Source organism: Psittacula echo (genome assembly GCF_963264785.1).
Source record: "Psittacula echo genome assembly, chromosome: 4".
Classification (NCBI taxonomy): domain Eukaryota; kingdom Metazoa; phylum Chordata; class Aves; order Psittaciformes; family Psittacidae; genus Psittacula; species Psittacula echo.
In genome coordinates this window covers 33,143,110-33,160,658 of record NC_137738.1, presented here as the reverse complement: position 1 = coordinate 33,160,658, position 17,549 = coordinate 33,143,110, and the positions used below count along the sequence as shown (strand labels likewise).

Below are 17,549 nucleotides of genomic sequence, written 5' to 3'. Positions count from 1 at the left end.
GTAGTCTGGGGCTGCTCAGTTTTAGGTTCCTAGTTCAAAGTCAGAATGATAGTGAATTAAGTCTTCTCTGTCACAGCCTACAGAAACCAGATTCTTAATATCATTCATAGTGGGTAAAATCCACAGTGAGGCAGAGATCAACCGTTACACTTCAGAGGTGATCTTTCTGAGATAAAGCTGAGTTCTGCTGGAACTGTTCTGACTTGATTGCTGCTGCTAGAGGATAAGCATTACATCTAAAAATCACAGCTCAGTGTCAAGAATTGTGAATCATACCCCTCAAGCTACTAAACTTATTCTTCCCAAAATAGCAGATGTTGATAAAAACCTGGCTGCCTTACGTAGTGCCAACATCTCCTAACATCCACAGTGTCACAGTACTTTGGAACTCTCTTTTTTTTGAAGCCTGTATCAATTTGTCAGTTCTCATTTTTCCACCGATACAGAACTAGTTGCAAGGATGAACTGTTGAGGAGCTTCCAGCCAATTTGTTGAGGTTTTTTGGCTTTAGACTGAGGCTACAGTTTGTGGGAGGAAGTTACAGTATCACCAAGACAGTTGGTAGAGCTGCACAGGAATGTTTGGTTTGGTGTGTGACAGGTGGGCTTCATCGGGGTTCCTCTGTAAAGGATTGCTATCCCTTTTGTGCTAGACATGGAGAATCCACTGCTGCATGCCTTTGGATTTTCTACTGCCTGTGTGAGAGCGCATTCGCCATGTTTAGTAGACGGTAACTTGACACTGCTGTTTTGCAGAACTGGATTCCTTCGTAATTATGATGCTGGCTTTGGTTTTAAAAAAAAAAAAAAGAAACAAAACCAAAACCAAAAAAACAACCAAAACTCTAGTGCAAAAATAGCATTATTTCCCACTTCCAAAAAGCTGACATGTTTGTATCTGGTATTATGTTCACATTTAATAGCCAAATAGTATTGTGACTGCTTTTAAGATGTTAATCTTTCAGTGCAATATAGTAGAGCACTAAGTAGTATTACTAACGTGTATAGCATCCACCTTAATGTGAGACCCCCTGCCATAGCCTGAATGAATAGCTTCCACCTGGGGCAGCCAATTAGGGCTCTTACAGCAGCTGGACCTGCAGGCTTTGTCCATCTCCTAAGACTAGCACTGGCTTTGTTCACAGGGTAACTAAATAGTTGCAGTTTAAGGGACCTCGGTGTATTACATAGCCCAAGGTCAGAGCTCTGCTTAGTTGGGGTTTGATTATCTCCAAGGATGGAGGCATGGAGACTCAACCTCACTGGGCAACCTGTGCTGGCGTTTGACTACTCTCACAATAAGAAGTATTTAAAGTTCAGATGAAGTTTCACATCTCAGTTTGTACCTGCTGCCTCTGGTACTGTCATTGGGCTCTCTTGTTTTTATAGCCTTCCATCAGGTATTTACACAGTGACCAGATTCCCCTTCAGCCTTCTTTCCCCCAGCCCCAACAACAGATGTTCCTATCCTTTAATCTTCTTTGTGGCCTTTTCAGCCTTAGCCCATAGTACACATCACCAACTGCTCCGGGAAGAAATCCTGTACCCAGAATAGGAGCAATAAGCTTCCTCCTCCCCCTTTGTTGTGGCCACTGCCCCTCAACGCGATGCGCCTCCGGGAACCAGTGCTCTGAGGAGAAATCTTTCAGTACCTCAGACCTAGAGAGCGCCAGGCTTCCCTTCTGTCCCCTCCCTACCCTAATCCTTAATCCCACTCAGAGGCCGAGACCACTTATCCCAGGTGACCCAGCCGAAGGGGGGATACTTCCGTGCCGGCTGAAGCGCCTAAAGGCCGCAGTTGGCGCACGCTGCTGGGCGGGGAAGGAGGCGGGCCCTGTCACCATGGCGGCCACGCCAGCTGCGTCCCGCATTGGCCAGTTTAAATCCCCTTGGGGCCTCGCTCGGCCCTGCTGTGCCGCGGCGAAGGAGCGGGGAGAACGATGCGGCCGCGGAGAGGGCTGGACCCGGGCTCCGTGTGGGCGCAGCGCCTCCGGCAGCTGGAGCAGCGGTTGCGAGTGAGACCCCGCCACTGCGGCGGGAGGGGAGGCGATGGGCGGGCTCTGGAGCGGCAGGGCGGGACACTGCGGGAGGTGGCGGGGCCCGTCCGGCCGCTTGTGTTAAAGGCGTATATTCTAGGCTTAACATTTGGGCGGGAATCCTCAATACAGCAGCCTATAGGGATCGGCAGGAGAGAGGCTGCTTCACCTCGAGCTGGGCTGGAAATGGGGCTTCAGAACTGTGAGGAGTCCTCCTCGGTAGAGCGGGCATGCCTCTGTGAGACAGCACCTGCACCGAGGAATAGTCTTGCTGCCACGCCGTTGGAGATCTCCAACAGAGCAGCCTTGGAAGTGGACATCTTTGTGGTTGTTTATAAACAAATTAGAATGTTCTGAGCTGGACAGGGTGTTGGGACATCGAGTCTAAGTCATGCTTTGCCTAGAAAAGTTGTACCAGAGGATCCTCGGGGGGCCCTTCCAACCTCCTTTTCTGTGACTAGAATTTCTCTAAAGGCCATAGATCTGAAAAATGCCAGGAGATGGTTTTATAAAACAATGGCAGTTAAACCCTTGTACGTATGCATTTCTGTGCAAGCAGGCAAAATGAGTCAGGAAACAAAGAGGTGTTAAAGAGTTTATCCTGACTTTTATGTGCTTATAGACAAATATTACTGTGCTGAGGAGATTGGGGGGAGGTAGTCCTGTCATTTCAGAAGGCTGAGAAACCTGACAAACAGAGCAATATAATAATAAAAACTATCATAATAGCAGCCATCAAACTCATAGTTACTTCATTTTTACTTTCTGGTGTTGGGTGGGTTTTCTTCCTTAGGCCAAAGAAGAAAGAATAGTTGTCCTGGAAACTGAAAATGCTGCTCTCCATCTAAAACTTGCAGAGGTAATTATTGTTTGTTTGTCCAGGAAGAATTCCTACGAAAATAAGAAATGCACTGAAATCTGCCTCCTGTTTTCAAGGTTTGAACTCTTCACCTGTTGGGGAAATCTGTGAAGGGATCAAGGCTCGGCATTCCTTTGTTTCTATTTGTTTACATATAAATCATAAATGGTAACAAGATGTTGTTACATATTGTAACAGTAACAATAGACTCATTAACTAGAAGTTGGCATGCATTTAAATTATTGCTGTTGGTTTCAATTATAAAAGTGAACTGAGGGAATGGCTCTGCTAGCGTTAAATACGGAATACTGCTTTCTGCTTTCAGGGAAATGTATGAGAGTCAAAGGCAGATTTTGAAGGAATACTTTTTAGACATAATTAGGATCATGCTTTAAAAAGGACTGCTCTTAGAGTGCAGAAAAGGAAATTTTTTTAACAGTAGACTTACCAGAGATGCTCTTTTGCATGCCTTCATAGCACTGGTGTTACACTTGTGTGAAAAATGCAAGGTACTGTTGCAGAAGTCGGTCACAGAGCGCACAGCAACAACTGGATGCCCTCATTTCCTTATCTCATTCTACAGAAACATATGTTGTTCCTAGACCATTACTGAAACAAGGAACAGCCTGTAATAATGTTTGAGGTCTTCAAAGGTAGGATTTCCGAGATCTAAAGAATTTTCAGTATTGATCTACACTGCTGGAGTAGAGCCAGCTGTATTAGTTGTGATACGGACTGTTGGCCTAGAGTTTCTAATCTGGGCTGAAACATTAGATGGTTGGGTGACCTCAGGAAAGCCATTTGCCTTCCCTGTGGGTTTGTTAACACCTGTGGATAAAAGTGGATTTAGCATTTTTCAAAGCCTGACTGGAAGCAGATGGTACATCTGAAATGAGTTTTGCTAGGTATACAGAAGAATACTGGCATTTATTCTGAGAAAACATTGCTATTATTTTTGTTCTGCTTTATAATATTTACCAAAGACCTTAAATATGTCAGATGGGTTTTATCTTTTTTTATTTTATTCTCACAAGCACAAGAAATAAATTTTTCTCATCAGTAAGGTGCATTAGATGTAGGAAGAAGTTATATGAATATTAGATAATGAAACCTTGTTTTCCAAGGTGTCATTTTCCAGCACTGTTTCAGTTTATTGAAAAATGTGCTGAAAGATACGAGCGCCTACAGACACATGAGAAGCGTGTCAGTGTTACCACCATCACTCAGAAACAATGTGAAATGATCCATGGAAATACTCTGCAGTTAACCTTGTGCTGATGTTTCTAATCAGGTGGTTATTAAATAGATTTTCACTTCTTCTTGGTTAATTTGCCCCAGCAATGTGAAAGCATGAGCTAAACTGACATCTGTGAAATAGTTGTACCTCAATTGAAGAGTCTCTTAAAAAGAACACTAATTTTAAATAGATGAATTTAAGGTTACACAATGTTGTGCCGTATCTCCTGGTATTTCATCAGTTATGCTGGCAAAAAAAAGAGCTTGCCCTCAGCTATCGATCACTGACCCTTCAGATCTGCTGGTGAAGCTGCCTGAACGATTGAGCTGTAAGAAGTTCAGTCACAGTGACCAGGGTTAACAGAGGTCTTATTCCTAACTTGTAAAAGCTAATTGGATTCATTTTGGCTGAAGGGCGTTAGGCAGCTGTGAAGACAAACTTATGATGATAGCTATAAATTAGAATTTGCAGTGTAAATGTTTGCCTATGGGTTGTATCAGGCTAATAAAAATGTTACCTCTTGCTGTAGACCTTCCCTTCCTTGCTTAAGACAATAACAGATATTAGCACTGCCACTGTTTTCTGCAGTCCAGTATATTTTAATCTTGACAGCATACTGTAAGGGTTGTTACTGAACATAAGGCGGCAGATTCTTTCTCTGTATATCTGCTTTTGCCTATTTGGAAATGTGTTTGTCTACTAGCGTGCCCCCTGCTTTCATTAGCAGTCCTTGAGGTCCTGATCCTGCAGCCTTCCTGATCTTTCCGGTCCTGATCCTGCAGCCTTCCATACATAAAGCCAAGTCTGCCAGAAAGGATCCAATTGCAGAACTGATATTTTACATTGGAGAATGCTATTAAGTGGTTCAGTTTCACTTCTGTTTATAATAAAGCTGACTATAAAAAGTTTTATAGTAGTTTTTTTTGCCTGTTATGCACGAGCACAGATTTTCAAGTTCTGGCCTTGGGACAAGTCTGATGAATGCTAAAACTATTTAATGGAGAAAACCTCAAAACCAAGGCAGCATTTGCAGTAAAGATAAACTTTATAGTGGAAGTGATGAGAGTTTAACTGCAGTGACAGTAGGATAGACCATTCTACTTTTATTGTTCATGTTGAGCAAAATGTGGGGTCAGGGGGACCCCGTGCAGATGGTGGAAAATGTATCAGATGTTAAAAGTAGGTTTTAACTAGCTTAAGCTTATTTAACAGTAAGGCTTGCGTACTACGGTTGCTTATATATATATGCTTAACTTTTCACATGTGATTAGACCTACTAATTCTGGTGTGCTACTTGTGTGCATTTTTGTCAAGTATATTTGTAAATACTGTTTCTCAGTAACTGGACTCCTGAAAATCCTCAAAGGAAAAGAACATGTGAACACTCTATAGAATCACTCTCAATGTCTGGGAGCTTAAAGCCTGTAAGAAAACAAAACAAAACAAAAAAAAAAAAGAGGAATTGTTTTTTGGTTGTGGTGTTTTGGGTTTGGGTTTTTTTTTTGGTGCTTTGTTTTTGTTTTTTTAATAATCTTTTTCTGCTATATGATTTCCACGAGACAATTCTTTATATTAGTGCTAAGGTGTGTAGTTGTGCAGAACCTTCAGTTGCACTTTTAAATAGAAAATGCATGCTTTGTGAAGGTGAAAAAAGCCACATGAAAAGGTTGGTTTAGATAAGTGAAGTACTTTTCTTGGAAAATATAATCTTTCTCTATTTTAACAGCGCCACAATGTTGTATTGTTGTTTTTGCAGGTATCATCTGTAGTTAAACTGCAATTAAGTATTTACTTTTTACCTACCATTATCAGATGATGTAAGTAGATTTAGCACTTTTATGTTGTACTGCTCTATGCTTTGTTAATTTAAATAACACGGAAATGCAGGCATGGAATTTATGGTCTGAATAAAGTAGGAAATATGTCTGTGCTAGCGATAAGGGCATTCCAAAAATAAAGAAAGAGGCTATTAGTACTAGTTAAGGATAGATGTCAACAGGTGGCAGGGGAAAGTAGGTGAAGAAGTTGCAGCTCATTTTAAGCACATGGACTGTCAGTAAATGATGAAAATGCAGTTTGTCATATAATATAGATTCTGTCATATTAAAGCAGTTTGTCATATAATACCGATTCTGTCATATTACAAAATTTCACAAGTACTCTACAGAGATCTTTTTTGTGTTCATGACCTTCAGTATTTAAAGTTGCCCTATTTCTATATTTTTTTATTTCAACATCTCAAAAAAGTTGGCCATAAGAATTGCTTTTACATAGTAAGTAATTTTAGATTATTAGAAAGCATTTTTCTCCACATCCTGTAGAAGTTGCTTTGGTTGCTTTGATCACTGAAGACACAGCTTAGTGCTTTATTGGCACCATTTTGCACCCCGGCAACTTTGCAAAATGTAATGGAATTGGTGTTAGCAGAAAGCTAGAGCAATGAACACTAAGTTGGGGGCTGTGTATTACCACCTTCTTCAGGACATCAGCAGCTAAAATGTGTTTATATGTGTCCTTGTTCTATTTCATGTCCTTTCAGAGACCTTCCTGCACTGAATGTAGTTACCAGAAGACATTTAAATCAGCTGTGTAACCAGCCCTTTCCCCTAAGTGAGGGCAGAGTTTTAACCATGCAGATCGACCTCAGGAAAAGTAAGAGGTCTTAGGTACTGCAAACGCATGTTAGTAATCTGCTGCTGAGGTTTGCCACCTTAAGGAAGTAGAATGTTGTGATGTTAGCCAGTTGCCTCAAGGTGAGGCAACTTTCACATGACTCAGAAAAAGGTAAAAGCAAAGAAATTATGTATTTACAATATCATATGTGATCAGATAGTTGAATTAAAAATATTTACAGGGACAAAGGGGACAGAATGCCACAGAAAACATGAGCACTTTAAAGTGATTATTAGCTGATTTGGGTGTTTTTTTATTTAAACAGTATCAAGGGTTGGCTGGAAGAAGCACTAATGAAGTATTGCAGCTCTACTCTGCTCATAGCCAGCAGCAGAAATTGCAGAAAAGTTCTGTTGTAATCCAGATGTATGGAGCAATAAAGGTAAAGACGTTTAGTAATGTAGGCATGATCTATGTCCTGAACATTTACATGGTTATCAAATATAGTAAAACTCAGGAAACGGTCAGATATGAACGTGATCTGTGGTTTTACTGCATTCACAGCGGTGCTTGCAGTAAGGTGTGGCCATGCGTGAGTTAGCTTAAAATTTGTAGTGGTTTTGCTGCAATAGGTTGCAAGGTCACCCGAGAAGCTGGTGGAAGTAGCTGCTTCTGAGCTCCAGGATCTTTGTATGGGTGCTGTCAATATCTGAGCTAGATATTTGTATAATCAAAACCTTGCAATCCCTGATTTGACTATCATATGGACATCCCCTAAGAAACAGTAGTTGTGATATAATTTAACCAGATCCTTTGTAAAAGCATTGGAGAGCTCCATTGATTTCACTGAGAGTTTTGGTCTGGCAAGACCGCACCAAAGGGAGTAGTTTGCTCTATGCTCACTCAGCTTGTCTCAATTTTGCATGAAAGAGACTGAAACTGTTCTGCCAGTGCCATATTATTTTCCTTTTTTGAAGTACGTATCCTTAAGTTACCCCATGAAATAGTGAAATCCTTTTAGGGACACTGACAAATGACAGCTTTTCTCAAGGCAGCACTGAATGACTGTATAAAATAAATGAAAAGTACCTAGGGAAAGAAAGCTGATTCTTAACAGGCAGAAGGACATTGCGTAATTGTAGCATAGTTGGACTAGATGATTGTTGTAGCTCCCTTCCAACTGTTCTGTTCTAATTACAGTGATTCTGCTCAGAAAATTTTGTGGTGGTATTTTACATTTTAGGTTAGCTAGAGCAGCAGAACTGCTTGTGATGCAGTAACAGTGGACTGAGATGATTTGCTATTGAAGATCAATAAATGTTAGGTGAGAGAGCAAAGCTCTCCAAATGAAAATCTAGATTAATGGTAATGCCATACCCATAGTAAAAGACAAAACAAAAACCTGAAACTTCTTCCCAGTTCTATGTTGTGGCTTTTGAGAGTGAGAGATGCAGTGATTTTTCTCCTTTTAGTTTAAATTATGTTTTATTATTGAAATTAGTCTATTAATACAAGGTCTGTACCCGCACTGGAAAAATAAAATGCCACGGAATATGGCTATTCTCATAGAAAGGCCTTAAACAGGCTTATTTAAGAAATTACTTACAGTGAAGCTTAGCAAGTACCTCCCAATCAAAGCGTGGAAAATGAATGCTGTAAGGGATATATGAATCACAATTTTTCATTGGTAATTCTGGATATGTCATATAAGTGGACGGAACACACACATGCTCACGCACACTTTTTTTTTTTTTGATAAAATAAGAAAGAATCTTATTTATAACTGAAGTTGTGTTATGGTCGAAGCATGTACCACAACATGGTAAGGATTCATAAAGCCTTGCTGAATATTTTAGGAAATGCATTGCTAAATACCTTGCAGGATTCTTCTCTAAACATGCTTAAAGATAGACTAAAGACTTTGCTTCACCAACTAGAGGGTTGTTCCTGACACTGATATCTCACCATAATTATCTGTGGTGGTGTTATGTTGATTCTTCTTTAACTGCTGCTGTTGTGTCTTAATAACGTATTTTTTGTTCTTGCTGAGAAGAGGCTTAAGCGTGACCTGAAGAGCCTCCGTTCATTCACTCTTGAACTTTCAAAAGACTTTCAGCGTCAAAGCAAGACTTACCTTTACCAAGTTTTGACAGCAGTCCAAGGGATACAGCTGCAAAATGAAGCAGTGCAAAGTAAGGCTCATTACACTTATATTTCAAATATGTAGCACCAACAATGTAATTGTTAAATGTTACTAACGTTAAAAGGTCGAGTTTGATTTTTGAGAAATGAGTCACTGAAATTGTAACACTTGTTTTTTTGTTTGACATTAGATCAGCAAGGAGTTCTGAAGCATTAGAGTACAAATAAATCTGCAGAGGTTATGACTGATAATTTGGATTTAGTTTTTGTGTTGATTGCAGCTGCTACTAGACTGCTGCTGAGCTGGCTCAGCTGTAACATTTTAAATCTGAAATTCTCAGGCTTGTTATCTTGACTATTTTAGAATAGCTGAAGAAAGAATGTGTTGCTTTAGTTGAGATTTGTCTGCTTTTGATTGTACCAGAAAAGGACTCTGGTGATTTCAGAGATTTCTGAAAATACTGTCTGAAATTAGAACAGACTGGATTCTTAATATTTCAGTGTGTCATAGAGAAAATTTTTCTTGCAAATCAAAATCCGCGCACTAGATTTTCCATTATGCTGATGTAACTGTTCATGTGACCACACGCAGATCAGGGAGCTAATCCAGGATGGAGGTTCACCTGGCTCTGGAAGCAGTTGTGTGAGCACAGCAGTAGGTTTGGTGCAGCATTGAATGGGAGGGGATGAAAAGCTCCTTAACCAGGACTGTCAATTAAAGAAACATAACAATTCTGAACATGTTTGCAAGCCATTACTCTTCTACAACTGTTAGTCTAATTATTGATGAAGAGTCTAACTGTGCTCAGTGATGCTTAAACAAAAAAAACATCATTCCCATCTCCCAGAAAGTTTCCATATAGGTCAATGAGATGGGCAAAGAGATGTCTATAATGGCTGCAGGCATGTAGTGACTACTTCTCTTGAATAATGAAGAGCAGGTTATTAGTATTAAAACCAGATGAACCCAGGCTGCCTCTACATTATGGACCAAAGTACAACTTCTGAATAGTTTGCAGCTGATGCCAAGCAAAAAACTAGGAAAATGCTAAGTAAGTCTTTATAATTATATAACTCCACTTCCAGAAAAATTGAAAGTTCAGAAATAATTGGTGCATTAGAAAATTTGTCTTGTGAAGCTTCTGTTAAAGAAATTTTTCTGTGCTTCATGTAAAGCTTTACAAAAGATGGACATTAAAACTCATGGTTCACTCTTACAAATCTCAATATGCCATCTGCTAAATGCAGCAGCTTGACTCATTCTCTGCAGATTGCTGTCCTTCACCCCTCTGCTTAAAAGCCCTGGTGTCAAATTAGGAAGCCCCAAGGCTGATTTCTGTTTTCATAGTCATCTTCACCATAGGAGGGCTAGTTAGGAAAAAAATATTGAGTAATTAGGGCTTAAGTTAACTGAAACTGGACATACAATGTCCAGTGGGCTTCTCAGAGTCCTCATTAAGAGGCCATTTAAGTACTGAAATAGAGTAGGTTTTGTTTTTTAGTTTCAAGACTCAAAAAAGGCAGAGTATCCTTAGCACGTGTTGCTTTACCTCTTATTCAAGAGACTTCAAAGTGTGTGTACACAAATTTATGAATGAAGATGCATATTATGGAGATTATTTAATCAATGGATTCTAATCTCCTATTTTGAAAAATACTGTATGATTAGGGGTCAGTGACTGTACAAATCACTTTGACAGTTTATTGTAACATATTTGCATGTGATTCTCCAAACAAAGACGTGCTAGTATTACTCCACATTTTTCTGAGTGAGTTTTCTCAGTGAAACTCTTAGACTTTGATTCTCCAACTATTGACAGCATGTATATTACAAAAATAAGATCTGTGAAATCTCAAATGTAGACAAATGTCCCTTGAATTTATCAGATTTTTAGTCTATACCAGAGACCATAAATCATAGGTGTGACATGCTGAGATTTTAAGTCTGTTCCTTTCTTTGAAAGGCGCATACTGAGACTGGTGGCCATCTTGCTAACTCAGTTCTCAGACTATGGTTTTGACTGATACTCTACATCTTCAAACTGCTCACTAATTAATTGCTGGAGGAACTGATATCCCGCTGGAGTTCCTAAAATCTCGCTTTTTACGCAAGTTTACAGTCACATGGTGTGCCTTCTGGGCTGAGTGTTCATTTTAGGCCTGCTCAGTGTTCATGTAATTGTAATGAAATATAACCATTTGTGAAGTCAGAAGGATTTTGTAATGACCATATTGCTCTCCTCGGTTTTGTGAAGCAGACTTTCTGGGGTTCGAAAGATCAATCTTTTTAATGGAATCCTACTCATGAAGTGAGTGCACCTATCTCAAAGGGGGATCCTTATAGCTGTTTTACAGGATTAGTAGCACTGTAAATGAGGATAAATGATAGGTTAACTTCTTGTAAAGTTAGCTGGCATGAATCTAATAATCTGCAAATATGTCATGAGCCTTGCAAGTGACAGTTCCATTTAGAAGCAGGTTGCTTCAAGTTCAGGTTTCAGGTTCACTGACTCATAACATTAACTAAATCAAAGCATTTGAACTGCCTTTAAATATTTTGTATTTTTGATTGTTTTTCAAGATTTCACATATATACCTGTAGTAATTATCTGTAACTTCACACAGCAACAAGTATGATGGGATTATTCAAGTCTAGTAAACCAGGAACTAACCGTCTTACTTAAAGTTTGGTAGAAGTTAAAAAGGTTTATGCTTGTATTTCATGAGGTGCTACTGAAAAATTCATTTCGTGAAGTAACAGAGTTCAGTTCTTTGAAACTGCTTTCTTCTAGTGTTTCAGATAAAAGCTTTTGATCTTGAGCAGTCTCTACAAGAGCTGACAGAGAGATATGAGAAAGAAAAGCAAAAGAGGAGAGCTCTACATAACAGCTTAGTTGTAAGTATATTTAATGGCAGATAATTGTCTTATTTTGTTGTAATTATGCTCACAATTCCCTCACCAATAAAACTAATGAATGTACTTTAAATGAATATATCGCCTCCCCCAGCTGTCTTATATATAATACATTTCTCTGCTGAGGCCCATCTGTCTTACAATAAATCCCACCCCCATTCTTTTTACACAAGCATCTTCCAAATGCACTCGTGCAACATATTGCCTTAAGGAGTATCATCCATTTTGAATAGTGGACAAAACTCGAGTTTCTTCATCCTCCTCTCTAAATTTGCAGCTTCTGAAATTGTTTCAGAATTCATAAAATGATCAACTTGAAATTACAAAATCATCGTGTGTTATTTTTCCAGGTATGCCTCTCGGTATCCTGCTCTGCCATAACTATATCCTGCTCTGCCATAGCTGTATCCTGCTCTGCTGTTAGTGATGGTTCATTTGGAATTAAGATTTTTCTTTTTGCCCTTTAACTTTACTCTTCCTCCCTACCCCACAAATGTCTAGTTTTGGGTTGCCTGATTCAGGAACCCCAAAACTAGACATTTGTGTGGTTTTTTAGAAACACAAGCCACCCCCCGAACAAAATTCTTTTAAGTTCTTCTTTCTGGGAAAATGAATCTCTGTTAAAAAGTACTTAGTTTCCAAACTCTGCCTTGTATTTATGGAAAGGCTATTCCACAAGGCAGCAGGGAGTTATTGCCAGTGATCACTAGCCATTACAGGCAAGCTGTTTTCACTGATATAAAATGAGAAGAACTGATCACCAACAAAAAGAAAGGGAAGAACCAGGTCAGATAAACTGAAGTCTGAAATAGCCTGCAGAGAAAAATTAGTTACTGGCTTTTTAGTCATGTAAGAACACACAGTGGAGAGGAAAAACTACAAAATATTTTATATTCTACATCTTCCTCAGGGCTGATGGAAGAGAAATGGAGTGTGTAATCTTGTATGTTGAGTTAATAGAAGAAGCTCAAGTAAAAAGGAGACTGAAGAAAGGAAGATGGCTCAGATTGAAAGCCCTTTTCTTGTTTGGTTGGTTGGGTTTTTTGCCACATAGACTGGAGAGGGCTACACCATTCCGAGCTCTGAAGAGCCTATAATTCTTCAAGTGTTTTTTCCTAACTTCTCAAGGCAAATGATATTGATGCTATTTTTCTCTCCACAGAGACTAAAGCTGTGATGTTGTAAACACTTGCTTTCCTTAACATGTTCCTGTCTGCTTCACAAATTCCAGTGTATTCACCCTCTCCAGTAGTTTGTGTTAAATACGTCTTAATATTCTAACCTTAGGAACTTAGAGGAAATATCAGAGTCCACTGCAGGATCCGACCTTTGCTACCTTTTGATACTGCTGCTGGGCATTTGGTATCACAAGATAGGTAATTTATTTTGGCTGTGTTGGATCTTAGCTGACTTGTAATTAATATACAGAGAAAACAATAATTATATGTATGTGAGAACAACTGTCTTATTGATTTTTCTGGTTTTATGCATGTAGGGAGATGATGATGGTATCATAAAAACTAACTGCATTTTCCTTTTCTTTCTCCTGCTAAATTGGCTTTAGCCAATCTCATCCACTTGTCTAAAAGTGTGTCTATCTGCATAGAAAGCCATAGCCATTCTGCCAAGCCAGGATTACCCCCCTGGCTTTGCAGAAGTAGCACAGCTGCAATCAGTTTAGAGTATATTCACAATCCTATACAAATTCTGGGATACTATAATGCAATAACTGTCAGAAGACCTGGGTAAAGAAACACACTCAGCATTACAGTTGTTTTTTTATGCTGTAGAACATATTTTCTGTCTTTACAAACACTGGTAATTCTATTTCAGTGTAATTTGGCTCTGCATCCCTAATTCATAATACACTTACTGTTACTGAAGTGTCAAAACAAAACATTCCAAGATCCAAAAGGAGAAGAGGGATTAGATGCAAGTATGTGCTATAACAAGCTGAATTCTCCATAGATGACCAACATGAAAGAGGGAAGAGACTGAAACGGAGAGAAAATAAAAAGGGCAAATCTAGGTGGTGGCTAGAAACCAGTAACACTATCATTTGCTCTATCAGTAAATAACTGATTTGGGGTTTTATTTTACTTTTGCTGGCTGGTAATTCTGAAAGAGTACATTCAGTGCATTAAAGTTTATTAATTTTTGGAAAATCTTAAAAAAATATATAGAATTGTTTTAATTAAAACAACATCAAAAAGAGTAGACAGAAATTTCAAGGAGCCTGAAGGGGAAACTTGCATTGACCTATGCTTTGCTATAGCTGGGAAGGAATCCGCTCACTGTTTTTATTGCTCTATGGAATAGTGCAGTCAGACGCTGAATGCAGTGTCAAACAGGATGGACTAGGCCAAACAAACAATCATTAAGACTAACTCTTCTTAATATATCAAAAAGTAATTTAACTAAAACGTAGTTGTAAAAAACTAAGGACTGATTCTCAAAACACTTGCATACATGAATGCATTTATACACCTCAGCAATCCCAGTCAGTTTTGGGGCTAGTAATAGATGCAAGAACAGGGACAAATACCTTAAAAGAGGGTGTTTTCACTTTAATATTCTAAAGTGAAAGCCACTTGTTACAAGCTCACATTACAATCTCAAAATAAAAGCATGGCTTGCATGTGATTTAGTCTTACTTGGGTTTGTTCTACATTTCTTTTTTTAAGCAGATTATTTTGCTTGGTTGCACTTTAATTTGTTCTTTTATTCACAATGAACTGTGGTGTTAGTATATACTTCGGGACAGTGTGCAGCTCACAGACATTTTGAGCATTGACTTTCCTTACCTAAATGTAATGTTTGGCCTGAAAGGTGCTGGTCTTTTCCTTACTGGCTTTTTTTTTTTTTTTTTCCTTTACAGGCAAAGAAACTTTTCAGAAGAAGTGGCATATGCAGCTGATGATGTGAGTATTTGATGGTAAAATTTAAAAGCACGTTCACAGACACTAGGACAGAGAAACAAGAGGGACACGTGGGCCGTGGGTACTTTGTTGTCAAGCGTTGCCCAGCTTTCATTACCCATGGGTGCAATAGCAGGTGATCTGTGCTATTTTCATCCTAACACTTTGTAATAGTAATAGCTTGGTGCTTCTGCTGGTGCAGTCACCCGTGAAGTGGAGGTTGTATGTTTGCAGTAGTCAAACCGCTTCAGACTTCCTGCAGTCAGTCCCTTGGAGCCACTTGTATTTGCTGTAACGATTTCTAAAATTATGTCAGGCTTTTTTCATTTTATTATTGCAAGGCATCTCATGCATTAGGAGAGAAACACGGGATCTCATGAGTCACAACAGCCTATGTGGTACTGCAGTCAAGCATATTAAAGTGTTCTGGCTTAGATGCATGAAATGAAGGAGAATGAGCATTGAGGTTGCAAATCCAGGTGACATTCCAGCATTAATGGAGGCCATTACCAAGATATAAAACTTAAAAAGGCACAGTAGCGTGAGCTAAGGTCAAAATATTAACTTAGGGCTTAATTTTCTTTGCTGCCAATGTTCTTAGTTACTGCTCACTGTTACTTACATGGTGATTAGCCAAATGCTCCTCAGTAGTATCGTGATTAAAATATTGCTGAAGTGACCTACAATGCTCTATGCATTTAAATCTCCCAAATTGTAGCTTCATTAGGCAGATCGCTCTTGCATAAAGTAGATACTTATATGTATATATATCCAATTAGGAAACTAATAGAGCACATGAAGTCTCAGCTAAGGAGTAGATACACCAGATTTAAAATCGGGAATCTATAATGACAGATGTATTCTGGATGTCATGACCCATTTTTTGTACTATAAAATGCCATGACCATTTCTGACCTGTTAAATTTTATTCATAAAGATTAAATTAGATAATATTTAGGTTTTGGATTATTTAATATAGATGACTGATATATTACAGTATCTATATACTTACAGGCAAAGCAGTGTATGCTTGCTTATGCCAGTTTATGAATTCCAGTTTGTATGAAATAGTGGTCTGGTAACCTTCAATATGCTAACCTGTTCTCATGTTTAAAAATCCTTATGGAATATTGCAGGAAAATACATGTATGCATGGACTTGTCTGGTAAACAAAATTTGCAAGGTACTAAGTTCCTGTATTTGGAAAACACCACAGTGACTTCAAATGTTTTGTTGGTTTGCATTGGCATTTCTTTGGCTAAATTGCTTTCTAGTTTTGATCAAACACCTTAAGTCTTTGTGTTAATTTCTTAACATGATTTTTTTGGATATTTTTTAAGAAAAAAAAATTGTTTGAAGTACCCAAGTTCATGAGGGAGGATAAAAGTGCGCTGACTTTACAAAAAGCAGTCAATTTAGACTAATCTAACAAAAGTAAAGGAAAACAGTGTTTATTGCCTGCTTATTTTGCTTTTAATACCTCACAGTGTTATGCTTTTGGCTAGGATAAATATGTAATTTTTAGATAAAATTATGGGGCTTGTCTTGTTATTGAGCTTTTAGTTGCAACAGAGTCAAAGCTCATGTTTCTGGAAACAAATTAACCATTTCTCAGACAAGTATTTATGATTTAAAGGCAACTTTAGATCAAGGTGAAAGAAACCTGTGATAGAGGTGCTGAGTTTATTAGTTTTGCTTTTTAGATCATGGCTGTCTTTCCAGATTTTTCCCTGAAAATACTGTATACACGTAATATAACCAGGCAGTTATATGCCATGACCACTTTAGAACTAACGTGTGCTAGAAAGCAGAGTGGCATTTGAGAACCAGTCACAACGCAGTCCAGCATACATACAGGAAACTATGGCTGGATCTTCTGGACAAGCTTCAGCTTGACATTCCTCCTGGATTGGATGGTAGCTCTAGTAATCTGCTGATCTGTTTCATCTGTGCTACAACTTTGTCATGTTATAACTAGAATAAGGAAAACATCTATCTCATAGTGAAGGACCACAACAGAAGTGGCAGAATAAAGCAGCTTTGCTTCTCTTCTGCCATGAGCTGTGTTATGTCTTCCTTCAAATCGACTATAGATGGGCAAAACTGATACTTGGACAGAATGATTGAGTATCTATTTGTGAGACTGAGACTACTTGAATTCCATTTAGTCTTTGAGTGTTTTTTCTTTTGTTTATTTAGAGATTCATATCATTCTTCAAAAGACATATGTGATCTTTATATAATCTTGCTTATCTTGTCTAGAGAATCATTATTCTCATTCTAAGTCTAAAAAAGGCTTAGGATTTTACTGGATGTAGAGAAGATTATTTCATTTCAGGCTTTGAGCTACTTTAAGATTTGTGAAGTTTTCTTTTTACTTTCCTATGTATGCCCAGCTCCTCAGCATAACAGTAACAACTGTCTGAGCCTTTCTTCTATAATTTATTGTGCTGTAATGGTGGAGAGTAAGTACATACTGCACATCAGGTTGAACTGCTCCACATGGATTAGGGAGCAGGCTTGGATGTCAGGACAGATTGTGGATATTTAAGAAGTATACTTTTGTCATTTCAGGGATTCATATTGCCTGGAAAGAACTCAGACTAGGAGTATTCCGTGACTGTGGGGTGAAAAGAAGATTTTTCAGTGTTCTTGTGAGACTCCTGTCATAAGCACTATTGACAGGGAAATTTGATGAGATTTTGTAGGCCAGTAGCAGTAATGAATATATGTTAGCCCATACTGATCTCCTGAGAAAGGAAGGTCATTACAAATGCTCATATGAAACTTCAGCCTATTAACAATTCTTCTGTTTCTCTGTTATGCAGATA

General features: G+C 38.6%; 1 protein-coding gene across 1 annotated transcript in view; it reads left to right on the top strand.

Moving 5' to 3' along the window:
• Positions 1 to 1,939: 1,939 nt before the first annotated feature.
• The window catches only part of KIF25 (kinesin family member 25), a gene marked incomplete at both ends in the record, with an annotated part of 41,857 nt that continues 26,247 nt past the window's right edge, over positions 1,940 to 17,549 (top strand). The window contains 7 exons of the mRNA XM_080616888.1: positions 1,940 to 2,014; positions 2,829 to 2,894; positions 7,070 to 7,186; positions 8,798 to 8,936; positions 11,679 to 11,782; positions 13,088 to 13,176; positions 14,679 to 14,721. Of these exons, the coding sequence (XP_080473014.1) occupies positions 1,940 to 2,014; positions 2,829 to 2,894; positions 7,070 to 7,186; positions 8,798 to 8,936; positions 11,679 to 11,782; positions 13,088 to 13,176; positions 14,679 to 14,721 (633 nt within the window). The remainder of the gene's footprint in view (positions 2,015 to 2,828; positions 2,895 to 7,069; positions 7,187 to 8,797; positions 8,937 to 11,678; positions 11,783 to 13,087; positions 13,177 to 14,678; positions 14,722 to 17,549) is intronic.